The sequence below is a fragment of the Gavialis gangeticus genome, unplaced genomic scaffold, assembly GCF_001723915.1.
Source record: "Gavialis gangeticus isolate Ggan-Ray unplaced genomic scaffold, GavGan_comp1, whole genome shotgun sequence".
Taxonomy (NCBI): Eukaryota; Metazoa; Chordata; order Crocodylia; family Gavialidae; genus Gavialis; species Gavialis gangeticus.
In genome coordinates this window covers 12,054,205-12,067,613 of record NW_017729026.1, presented here as the reverse complement: position 1 = coordinate 12,067,613, position 13,409 = coordinate 12,054,205, and the positions used below count along the sequence as shown (strand labels likewise).

Below are 13,409 nucleotides of genomic sequence, written 5' to 3'. Positions count from 1 at the left end.
GGGGGGGGGGGGGGGGGGCTTTTGTCTTAGATTTGGGTAAATATGCCCTGCAATACTGAAGAAAAGAAAATTAGTCTGTGTTACTTCTACTATGTGGCTTTCTAATTAATGCTTTTGAAGTGTTTTGACATCACATACAAAGCAATATGCAATTATGATTTAAAACATAGCATAAGAACACTGGAACTCTCCTCTGCTAGGTCCATCTAGCCCAGTATCCTCTCTCACAGAGTTGGCACTCTAGTTATTAACCTCTGGCCTGTCCTTCCATTCCAGTTTTATCATCCTTTGTTCCCAGAATTTAGATGTTATACCTTTAGTGGAATCCCTCGAACTACTGATCAAGGCTTTTAGTTTCCTGTTAGCCCTAGCCCACTACTACTGTATAACAAATAGGCCAGTGTCTCACAGTGACAGTGTGGATGCTTAGGAAAAGAGGGAATGTCCAGAATTTTCTACTTCCTGCTCTTTCCTGGCATTTAGGAATTTCTGATTCAGAGGCTGCATCGCTTTCTACTATGTTGTCTAGCCACTGAGAGACCTTTCCTCTGTTAATCTATTTCCCTTTTGAACTTTGTTAAACTATCAGCATCCACCACATCTTGTGGCAGTGAGTTCCACAAGTTAATTACACACTAGGTGCATCCACATGAGACATTTACAGTGGAGCTCACTAATTAGCTTCACAGTAAATGTCTCAGTGTCTGCATGTTCACTCCTATTACAGCACAGGAAAATAATAAGCTCCACAGCAGGGTAGCACTTGTAAATCCAAGCACTTGTATTTACAAGCACTACCCTGGTGCGGAGTGAAAAACTCCATAGTAGTACATGTGTAGATCCTGATGTGGCTGGCCAGAGCACAAGGGTGCTTCAGTGAAGGGGCTGCCTGCCAGGTAGCCCTGCACTGAAGCATCTGCATGCCCCAGGAAGCCCCTCTACATCACACTGAGGCCAGTCAGAGCATCCCTGAGCTGGCAGGCTGTCCCCCTGGGCCTCTTGCCAGCTGGGGCTACCGCAACTCAGCTCAATGTGCTGCAGTCCAGGTGCAAGTATAAATGGCACATCTGGGAGCTTCCCAGGAGCAATAAGCTACTAAATTTTAAAACCCTATTTATGTTCTTTGCATCATTCACTTTATAAACCTCTATCAAGTCCCTCCCCAATCATTTATTTTCAAAGCTGAAAAATCCCACTTGACAACATTTCCCCTCCCATGTCCCCAATCATCTTTGCCCTTTTCTGTACATTTTCATAGATTCATAGATTCATAGATTAAGGGTCGGAAGGGACCTAGTAGATCTTCTAGCCCGACCCCCCGCCAGGGCGGGAGAACAACAAAAAACCCCAAAAAGAGAAATGGGACTCAAACGAGTCCAGCCAGGTAGGCATCCAGCCTCTTCTTAAAGACCCCCAGGGTAGGGGCCAGCACCACTTCCCTTGGAAGTTGGTTCCAGCTCCTAGCCGCCCTAACCGTGAAGTAGTTTTTGCGGATGTCCAATCTATACCTCCTCTCCATCAGCTTGTGCCCATTTTCACTTATTTCAGTTGTTCCATATCCTTTCTAAGGTGGGGGGACTAAAACCATATGCATTTTTTAAGGTGTGAACACCCCATATATTTGCAAAGCAGTATTATTATACTTTGTTTTGTTTACAATTCCCTTCAAGTGTTTATTTTCTCAATAGTACTTAGAATTGTGCAGTAATTGTCCCATGTGTTTTCAAAATCTCAAATGTTTCCCTTTACTAAACGGAGAAAAAATATGGAAAATTTTAACTAAACCAAAAGAAAAGAATCAACTCAAGTCAATCAAAAACATTTCATTTTCAATAATTTCAACAGACTTCAGTTTTGACCTTTTTAATTTTCTTGGATTTTTTTTTTTTTTGGTTTTATAACGTAACTTAAAGCTGTAAATAAAATTGAACATGGAACTGAACATTCAAGCTTTTATTTCATACTGGCAAAACCAGGATTATGAACAACTATGAAACTTTTTCAAATGTTTTTCAAACAAAGGAGCTTGTCAAAACCCACAATTTTCTATTAAACATTTCAGTTTTGACAGATGACCATTTTCTGAAAAAAAGTTTTATCCAAAAATTCCTGACCAGCTCCAGATAGAAATGATAAATTGAGCCTCCCAATCAATCCTATTACTAGGAGGCTCAATTTATCCTATTAATGTGAATTCGATTTTTTTAAACATACATAAAATGGAAAGACTCTTAATTAACTTCAGTGGAGCTGGATAACTTGGCCAAAGCCAGAGTAGTTGTGCCAGGGCTGGAACCGACAGTGAAAGCTTGGTACAGCAGAGTGGTACCTGGCTGATGTCATAGCTGGGTGAGGACTGCAAATTGCTTATATTATCATCTCTGTGGAGTGGTTTAACAATAATTGAGCACATGTTACTTAATACAGTCTGGAGATACTCCACACATGAGAAGTCCTAACCACAGCCAGACACTTAATCTTAAGACATTGAAAATGTCAGTGTCATTCTAAGTTCCCTTTTTGTATCTGATGCTAAGTAACTATTTTCTTCTTCAGAAACCAAGAACCCAATTCTGCCTATAGGTTTGGAACTGACATTGAGGGAAGTAGGTGTATTTCTGAGGCACATTACAAAGTTTTGCTGGCATAGCTACATGGGTCTATGTGAAAAATGTGGGGAAAAAAAATCCCATCCCTTAGTTGACTTAACTATACCAACAAATCCTCTGATGTACTATGCTGATAAAAAAGTGCCTTTGTTTACTTATCCTAATTCATGTGATGAGATGGTATAGATCTGACAGTAGTAAACTTCTGTCAACATTCTCTGTTTCTACACTAGGTAGGATCTGCTAACATAGATATAGTAGCTGATGTGCAGGGTAGGCTGAACCCATCTCCAAAATCATTACCTCTAGTCCTCAGCCCTTCTGTCCTTGACATACCAGAACTCTGGAAGCTGCTGCAAAATTTGTTTGCAGTAATACTGTGCACAGCCATTCTTTACTAAGCTTCTGGGCTGATTAAACTAATTTTAGAAATCTGTAAACAAAATAGGCATATAAAATAGAATGTGATTGTTTATACAATCTGCAATTCCTAATTGGAGTCACAATAAGAATACATTCCTGGTTGATGAAATGAGGATGTTGTTAGCTATACTTAGGGCAGAACTCTGCTTCCCTTTGTGCATCTAAATGGTGTTCAAGTGGTCTATCTGGGTTTTTTGGCCTTGTATTTAGACTGTGGGTGCATAAGCATATGCAGGTAGACTGAGCATGTGCAGTAGGGCCACACGTTGACTGGACACATGGACAGCTATACACATATCTGAACACACACCTGAATAAAAATCCTTGAAAAGCAAGGCAGGGAACCACAGGTGTCCTTCCTGTGCTTGAGCTCCTCATGATAGCTAAGGTCCAGGAAGCTAGAGGCCTAGGTTCTGGGCTCCTCTTTGCCTAGAGAGGGTTTGAAGTTGCACTTCTTTGACTTCCCAGCACAGTGCTCTAAGCAGCGGACAAAAGGTTAGGTAACCTTTTCTAATGCTCCTTTTAATGCTGTACCATTGTATAGAGAGCAGTGCAGTAGGAGTAGTTTTTACTCCATTGAGATGAAGGGTCCAGACTAGAAACCAGTGCCTTCTCCCCTCTAAGGCAGAAGCCATCTCACTGAGTCAAATACCCTCCAGCCTGGTTGCATCTACATGAGACACTGACTGTGCAGTGGTTACTTGAACACAAGTACTAAATGTATACGTAAGTACTAAATGACTAACTGGAGTTACTGCACAGTAGCATCGCCGAACAACTTTTAGGTGACACTGACTGCACAGTAGCTTGTTACTACTGCACAGTAGTGTTTCATCATGCTCATGCCACATTATGCTACTGCACAGTAGTAATAAGCTACTGTGCATCAGCATTTCGTATCGGCACAGCCTTTGTTTTTGTACCACCACACGTCTACATCTCTTGGACGCCCAGAAACCCACCATAAAAAGTGCACCGGAGACTAGTCTGGATAATACCTGACCAGAAGCTACATGGGTTTCTGGCTGGCTTACATGCAGGTACATGTCCAGAATGGCTGTGTGTATGTACGTTTCCTTCGCTTTATGCAGGTTCTTTATGTGCGAATTCGCTCTTATGCGATGACCTTTTTTATACCAAAAATTTGTTATATGCAAGGTAAATTCACTCTTACGTGATCAGTATAAGCCCCCAGTCAGCTTTGTGGGGTGCTTTGTGGGAGTGATGCACACCAAATTATAATCTTTGGTGTGGATCTGTGCTCCTCGCATGTTGCCTGCGACACATGTTTCTGTAGTTGCCATCTCCATGATGATAGTCCCCTGTGCTTGTGTGTACTGTCTGCTGTTGGTGAGTACCAAAACTGTCTTGTAAAAGTGGCAAAAATTGGTCTGGGGGTCAGAACAGCCAAGGTCTTGGAACTTATCCCTATTTGTTACATTGTAAAGTGGGTTCCCTTTAAATGAATTTGAGTTATGTGCCGTTTTCCAGGAATGCATGTACAGCATAAAGCAAGGGAAACCTGTACTTGCTTAGCAAATGTATGCCCACTGACTGAGCGTGCACAATATACACAAGCCTATGGTACTGCTGGGGAACTTGAATTGTTACCTACATGTGAATGTCAAAATTGCCATTTTTATAGCTAGAAAAGTACCATTTAGATGCATAAAAGGAAACAGAATTATAACTTTAGTGAAAAAGTATTATGAAGTATCACTTTCAGATAAGCCTGCTCTCATCTTACATAGTAATATGGCAATGTATAGTTTTAGGTCCTGTTACAAATTCATTTTAGGTAACTCCTGAAGCTCTTAGCTCCTGGGTTATCCACATATTAATACTTGAAATTAGTTTTAACACATACTTCAGGCAGCTTAAAGTTATGCAACTCCAAGGCATGCTTATCTCTGATCCATGTTACCCAGCTTATGTTCCATGAATGTGTGGCCACTCCCCACAGATGACCCACCTAAATTACAGACCTCCAGCATCCCAGGGTGCAGTCCCCTGCCCCCCACTTGTTGTGTGTGGACAACCCTACAACCATTCCATCCCCTGAGCTCTACTGCTCAGGGAATGGCTTTGGCACCAAGCCAACTCCCCCTCCTACCTGCAGGGGTGTGAGCTGCCAACCTGCAGGGGTGTGAGCTGCCAACCTGCAGGGGTGCAGCCTCATGCAAACAGCCTGCAGAGCACATGCCAGCTAGGCTGCAAGACACAGACAGGTCCAGGAGTGGTGTCTAGAAGGGATGCAGAGGAACAAGGTAGCTGGCCAGATCAGGTAACCATGAGCTGGGGCTTCCTTATCAGGGCAGATGCAGTATCTCCCCCAAAAGTGCCTTCCCACCTCCCAGCCACCCCAGGATGCATGACCAGCACCCCCAACACACCAATCTGAAATCTCATTTTTTTAAATCCTGAGAAAATATTTACTTCCTTTTTATTTCTTTTTATTTTTTTCCCCATTATCCTTCAGTGGTTGAATTCATTTCACTACCTTTCCCCCACCCATTCCACTTTCCACTTCATTACCCACCCCCATCCTATCAACTCTATGCCTCCAGCTTCACGCTCCCTCTCCCCCAACCCTCAACCCATCTCTCACACCCCCCGACCTAGAGCAGAGATAGGAGCCTGCCCTGGCTCACCAGCCCCTTAGTAGCAATTCACAACTGTAGCTCCTAGTCAGGCCCTTGCTCACCAGCCCTGTAGTAGCAAGTCACAGCTGTGCAGGTGGGGGACAGCTGGAAGGTTTTTAGCTTTTAAGGTGTAACTGCTCCGAATTCGAGCTACCACTAAAACCAATCAACAGTTGATCAGCTTAAAGTGCAACATGCAGCAAGGCCTGTATTTTACTTATTGTCATAGAAAAGGTTTAAACAAGGAACCGTGTGGTTTAAACCCAGGTTTAAAGAAGGAACCATGTGGAGAATCAGCCATTAGCCAGAGATGGACTGATCAAGTATGTTTTTATTTCTTCAGAATTCAGTAGCATACAGTGGAATATACCTATTCAATTTCATATACATTCAACTCTCTGCTTACTCAACATGAAATTTTACATAGTTAACACATTGTAAAAAGTGATAAAGCAGAATAATTACCTTTAGGAGGAGGTTTCCTTTCCACTTTTTCTGGTTTTTCTGGTTTGTCTTTCTGAGTTACTAGAATGGAATTAAAACATACTTTACAGAAATTGGGGTCAAAAACTGAGAAAAGCTACTGCCAAACTATAACAATAATATCACTGAATATAAACTGTATTTCTTACAGATGTGGCAGATATTGCAGTTTATTTCATATTTCCTTTTTTTTAAAGGTTATAAAAGGTCCAACTTTTATTAGTTTCACACATAGGCTAAAAGTAATCTGTTAGCAACTGCCAAGAAGAACATAGGACTGGCATAACGATTTAAATCACATTTTACAAAGCTTCTTTCTGAGACAAAAAAGCTGTCCCTTATTACCAGATTTTACTGGGGAGAAAAGAAAAAACACTCGATCCAAGTGGTAGCTAAATAACACCACCATTCTGATTTATCATCACACATGGGCACCTGGAGCTCCTACCTGTAGGAACTTGATGTTTCTATGGTTTGTTCTGTATAAGCTTTTTACATGATGCATTTAGATGGTGTTCTGCCCACTAGAGGTTCTTGGAACTTCGTATGTTGTTCAGCTCTCAGACAAATTCTGATGCATGGATGAAACTTGGAATGGTGTCAAGCCACCATGATGACTCCTGGTAACAAGTGGGTGTCCCGAGGCCAGTTGAGTCTTTGGTCCACCCACTTATCTCGGGGCTAACTGCCTGCCTACCTCACCTGCCATGCCTTTGATGATACAATTGAAAAGTAGATAACAAGGTGGGAGGCTGCCCATTTACTTGCCCTGATGCTGAGGGGCTATATACATGGCTCTGAACCTTCCCTTATACTATGTCCCATGCCTCACAGATGGCATCCATGTCTATACCTCCAAGATGTTATAAGCAGCAGTTCCAGCCAAGTTATGCTCTCTCTCCTGCTGCTAGCAGCCAACTGCTTGCTTCACTGCTCAGAGCCCTGTTCTTATAACAAGCAGCTGGGCCCTCTTCCCAATCAGACGGTTGTGCCTGATTGGGAGTGCAGCCACCTGCAGGCTGCTCTGCTGCCTGCCCACTCCCCTGTGAGTAACAGAGACTCCTGCACACTATCCATTCCCTGCAGCTTGTGTTGGGTACCTGGTCTAAATAACCCTATGTCCAGGTGCCCCAGCTGCCAGAGTTGCCCCTTAACATTGCTGAAATGGAGATACAAAAGGTAAGGAGATATCCGTATGCTACCATCTTACAGCCATTGAAACTAAACTGTGCTAACTTTAATCTTATTTCATTAAGGAGTAAACTATTCTGGATTAACTTCCATTTACCAGGGAATAGGAGCAGACAGAAGAATCACTTACAGCAGTTGAACCATAGGAAAAGTCACTCTCTAAAACAGTAGGAGTGCTCATCTGTTCACGTCCTTGCAGCAGATCTCAGATAAGATTGGAATTAGCCTCATAGGGCACATCCCCATGAGTGGGAATGTGTGTTTCCCTGGCGACAAACACCAGTGACACAATATGTGCTGCTGTTACTCATTCCTGGGGAATCCCCGTGCACATGCATTCTGGTAGGCGGCATGTTACCCTGGGTGGGGTAGGCCCAGCAGCCTGTCCTGGGGACCTCCAGGGGCTGCAGCCACTGCTATCCAGCAGCAGGGAGCCTGGCTGGCAACCGTCCAGGCTCTGATTTTGGGTGGCACGCACTGCTGCTACTTGTGTCACCCAAAATCAGGGTTTTTTCACACTGGGATCGCCTGGTGTCAAAATAAAAATGCCACGCTGCAACTTAGAAGTGTGGGGAACACCTACAGGTACAGCATGCATGGGGTGCAGTGCCATAGATAGGTCTGTGGCATCATATACACACGTTCCTGCCAAACCCCATAATACTAATATTTGTTCCAAACAAAACAAAGTATGTAAGAAAAAAGGAGCATTTAGGAACTAGCCAGTTAGCAAAAAATTGCTAACTGCAATGTAAACAAAAAAGAATTGGCGGAGCATGTTAACACTCTTGAATGCCTCCTATTCAAAGTATATTTTATATTGAAAGAATACTAGAAATGCATATGCCACAGAATTGCAAAATGTGGACAGCTCATCCAAGGAATATTTGAATTACTAAAGAAACTTTTGTCAATCAGAGGCTGCACAGACTGTGTACCAGAACTAAAAGGTTGTCACAAAAAAGAAAAGCTTGAAAACAAATATCCCTTTTTGGTGATGACATAAGACATTAAGCAAGAGATGGTAAACGATATCTCAGAATAGTCCCTACTAAATTGAAAGCTGATACATGAGAGAACCTTTGTTATAGTCAATCCCTGAATCCAATTTTAGAGAAAAGGACAATAAGCAAGTAAATACAATGCTCACAGGCTTATTACCTCAGCTACACAAGAATCATCTGTGAGCTCCTTGTGTCATAAAACAAGAGTATTAAGCAAGAAATATGGGTTCTTCATGGCTTGAGAGAAAGGAACTCTCTCTTTGAGGCCTGTAATGAAATGGGCCTATGGAAGAACTAGCTTACCATTGGTCAACAGCAGCTGAAACTATTACACTTACACATTTTGCAAAAATAAATAAAAATGTATGTAAAACTATAAAACTATTTATAAACCTAAAATTTAGATTTACCCAAGAAGTTAGGTAATTACCTTTGGGGGGCACTTTCTTTTCAGGTTCTTCTTGTTTTTCTCGTTTCTCAGGCTTTTCTAGCTTTACTGGTTTCTCAGGCTTTTCTCGTTTCTCAGGCTTTTCAAGTTTTACTGGCTTCTCAGGCTTTTCTGGTTTTTCTCGTTTCTCAGGCTTTTCAAGTTTTACTGGCTTCTCAGGCTTTTCTGGTTTTTCTCGTTTCTCAGGCTTTTCAAGTTTTACTGGCTTCTCAGGCTTTTCTGGTTTTTCTCGTTTCTCAGGCTTTTCAAGTTTTACTGGCTTCTCAGGCTTTTCTAGTTTTGCTGGTTTCTCAGGTTTTTCTTTGTGAGGAACTAGAAATAAAATAAAATGCTCTTCTTTATTATGAAGAAGAAAGCTCACATGAAATAAGAAAGGAAAAAAAATGATAACTAGACCAAGGGGGCATGATCCTTCTAAAAACAAAGAGCATTGAAATACCAGTGATTTAAACTCATTGGATTGTCTCTGAATATTGGATCCCAAATCTTGTAATATTAAAATTAACAGTTTACTAAAGTTAAAATGCAAGGCTTTATCCAGAAGGAAAGTTATGTTTTGCCACTATCACACAAACCTTTATTATAATGCCCACTGAAAAAGTCCTTGGAACATATTTCTTCTGCTGGAGAAATCTCACAGCTCAGAATTAAACTCATATGACACAAAACAAGTAAAAATTAATATTATATGTTCAAAGCATCTTTAATATGTGGATATAGAAAGAGGACTTCCTTGGGAGGAATGTTTCTGTCATGCATACAATCAGTACCCTGAATTTCATCTGGGATCCAAAAAAGTGAGTTTGGGTTGTAAAAATTCTCTTTTCTAGGAGCAGCTAAAAATGTACATAAGAGTAGAACAAAAATTCATGTCTCTGCTCTGCTTAATTTAGAGCAACAACTTGAACCTGAATCTTTGACATTCCAAGCAAGCACCCTAACCAGTGGGCTATAAAAGTCAGCATCTCTCTAGCCCAATACATATATAATTATTTATACAAATGGAACAACTCTAATGTGAGAAATAGATAAACAACCATGCCATTGCTTGGGTGTAAGGGCATTTACATGGAATTTCAGGAAACTCAAGTAAATTCCCTAACCAATGAGAACCACTGGGGTATAAGCTATTCTGGGTCTCTTTCATATGAAATATTTCAAACTATTCCCCTTTCCTCCTGAAACAAAGCAGTAACAAATTTTGAAACTTTAAATTTTTACAAAATGTAATTGACATCTTCTAGTCAACCCTAAAAGCAAAATTCTGTCTCGTGAATTATTTTAGAGGGTGAAAAAACAACAAGCTTCCCTCACCCCCACCCCCAAAATGGAGATGAAAATATGAATGTTCAACTTTCACAAATCACGTGAAAACCAAAAATGTGATTCATTATTTGCCAGCTTCACTGTTGATGAGACTTGTTGACCCTTGCTAAGTTTTCTTTACCCTTTAAAATTATTTTAGCCAATACCTCTGTCAACAGAGCACATCCATAGCTGCTTAACCTGAACATTTATACCTTTTAAACCTGAAGGTTCATGAAAATATTGAAACGATGATGGAAGGTAACTAAAAAGTTCATAAATAATAAAAAATAACAGTGCCCTTTATTTCACTACAATCACTCAGCATTGAAACAGTCATGCATGTACGTTCTACGCTGGTATCTTGAAGTCAATGTAATGGCATTTTCATAGAACAGTCATATAGTGGAGCTAATAGTACCATTCAAGGGTATACTGAAGTAGCTTCTTTGACAGTGGATATCTTGAGAGATCATTGAGACCACTCAGCATGTCAAATGTATGCAGAATATGATTAGAGTCTGCAAACACTCACGCACCATCTCTAAGGTTTCTTTCATCTGCTGAAATAGAAACTGCCTTTATGGCACAACAGCAAAACCATGAGAGCAGCTAATCAAGGAGTGTCAAGCTAACACAGCTGACAAGTTGAACAACTATGCCAGGAATGCAGCAAGCTGGGGAAATGTTTTTCTTGTATTATTATTATTATTATTATTATTATTATTATTACGATGATGATGACATGGCTTCTGAACTCTGGGAAATAAACAATGCTTTCACTGGCTAGAAACAGTAAAATATTGTGTTTAATTACATATTTAATTTAATACCTATTCATTTAAAAAACAATCTATTTTTAAAACAAAATAAAGCACACATATGAATGGGTTTCTGGTTTCTGATTCACAAGACACCCGAGCCATGCAGCAGTCCCTGCCACCCAATGAACAGTCTGAAATATTTGTAGCTTTAGCTCAGATTCTCAAAGTTACATCTACAGTACACAACTGTTTATGCATATTTTTGCATGATTATTCTGTACAGAAATGCCCTGTTTGCATGTTCAAATCTGATCTCTGTATGCGCTCGCAACCAAAGAGATATCACATTACGTTCATATGAAAATGCCTGATTTGCCCATACAAATCTGGTCTATGACAGTAATTTTAGGATGCAGGCATGTATGGATGTAGTTTTGTCTTTGCATATTAGTATGCACTCATATTTTTTTCAACTACATCTTTTAATTCAAGTTTTAAAAGAATAGCTTACATTTATATAACACTGCTCTATTTTCAACATGTTTTGCAATCAACTAATTTAATTAAGCCTCATATTTTTGCAGCAGCCATGCTTACTCATCTTATTTAATTCAAAACTATTTTCAAAATTTTTCATCTCATTAACATTCTTCAAATTGTATCTTTTAAATTTTACTAGAGTCACCATGTCTAATGCACTGTAAACTTACTGGCCATGTCTAGGCTGATGACTTACCATGCCAAATAACAGCATTCTCAAACATGCTGCAAGGTTCCAGGTGTATTATTGGCAAGAACAGAAGCCATATAGCACAGCCCACACAGTGCTGACATTAGACTAACTATCACCAACTTGCAGCAGTACTAATCAGACTACTCACTTCACTTCCACATGGACTCAGCTGCCACTGTTTCTGGTCAGTAGCACAGACAGAGTGGCATGAAGCACAGGCAGAGTGGCATGAGGCGACTGAGGCATGGTACATTTGCAATTTATACATGGTCACAGATTATCAGGCCATTAAAATGTAATGGGGCAGATCTTCCTCTTCCTTATAGCTGATTAAGTCACTAATGCTTATGCAAAGTAGATGTAAACTGCCACTAGTGGGACCCCCATGTGATGTAAACTGGTATACTGCTGTGGCATAGGCCTTGCACAGATACCCTGTTTCTCCTGGGAGAGTTGCTGCTCTCTCAAGAGAAACTACAAATGTACAGATGTTTAGGCTTTTTCTCCCAGGGTAAAAATAGCTGCTCCGGGAGAAAAACAATGTGGGAACAGCCGGGGTTAAATCTCACCCAGGACAGTTTCTCCTAGGAAAGTAAATATCTGCACATTTCCTATATTTGCCTTTTTCCTAAGAAAAGGCTGAAATACTCAATGCCTCTTGATATATGCTTGAATATGCTTAGCTCCAGAAACACCTCACAGAATTTCACCTTGCAGTATTTGCCTTCATAGAGTGAGGCACTGCAAGGCAGACTGGATTCAGTTTTTTGATGACTGGCAGCAGACGAGGAAAGAACCTGTTTCTTGAATTCAGAGCATTGCTAGAGCACAGGTACGGCCTACCTGTGGGTGAAACTCTCACTCAAACTTTGGATTCAGCAGCCATCAAAGAACTCATTGGCACATACACCATGTTCTATAAAGAATGATGGTGCCAACTGATTGAACCAGATGCTAACGTGTCTAGGAGGTGTGCAGATCTATATTGATGACATAAGAATTTGGAGGAAGGTAGTTAGATATGTTAGTCTCAAGTCAGTCAGAAGGCAGGATAGATATATGCCTTTATAGAACTAAATAAGATATATATAGAGAGAAAACACAAGCTTTGATTAACTCAAGTTCACTTCATCAGATGCTGTGAAAGGACAGTATAGAACAGAGTATAGAGAGAATGAGTAGAACACCATGCTGTGAGAGGCATAGGAGCAAAGAACCCATAGGAGGGGTCACAAAAGCTAATCCAGGTAATGGGATAAGAATCTATAGTTCTCGTTTAAACCATATTTAACACAGTCTATTTGTGGATGATTTCTTGTTCCACAATTTCTCATTCAAATTGGTTTTAAAAAATTTTTCGGCCTAAAAGCAGCAATCCTGAGGTGAACAATGAAATTGTTGCATTCTGCCACAGACAGCTGATATCAGATGGGGGTTCATTCATTCTTATATGTAGAAATCTCCCTGTCTGTCCAGTGTAGACAGCAGATGGGCATTGTAAGCAGGCGATGGTGTATATCACATCAGTAGAGCTTCAGGTGAATGAATCTTGGATCTTGTACTTCTTGCTATTTGGGCCAGTGGTGATGGAGTCTAGATTGATATGGGGGCAAAAAGCAAGCTTTTGGGTCCATTGCAAAGCCTGTTGCCTCACTGAGGATGGGAGTTACATAGTCAGTTGGTTGAGATGCGCCGTTTGAGGTTGGTGGCTGTCTGTAAACCAGGACAGGTTGCTACCTGGAGATTGTCATCCTTTTCCAGGAGGGGTTGGAGGTCATCAATGATGGATCTTAGATGTTCAAACTGG

The 13,409-nt window shown here is 40.7% G+C and overlaps 1 protein-coding gene across 1 annotated transcript in view; it reads right to left on the bottom strand.

Annotated features, from left to right (window-relative positions):
- Positions 1 to 13,409, bottom strand: part of TRDN (triadin) — a 209,809-nt gene that overhangs the window by 60,536 nt on the left and 135,864 nt on the right. Inside the window, exons 8-9 of the mRNA XM_019520213.1 lie at positions 8,783 to 9,112; positions 6,140 to 6,199 (exon numbers count right to left, since the gene is read on the bottom strand). Of these exons, the coding sequence (XP_019375758.1) occupies positions 6,140 to 6,199; positions 8,783 to 9,112 (390 nt within the window). The remainder of the gene's footprint in view (positions 1 to 6,139; positions 6,200 to 8,782; positions 9,113 to 13,409) is intronic.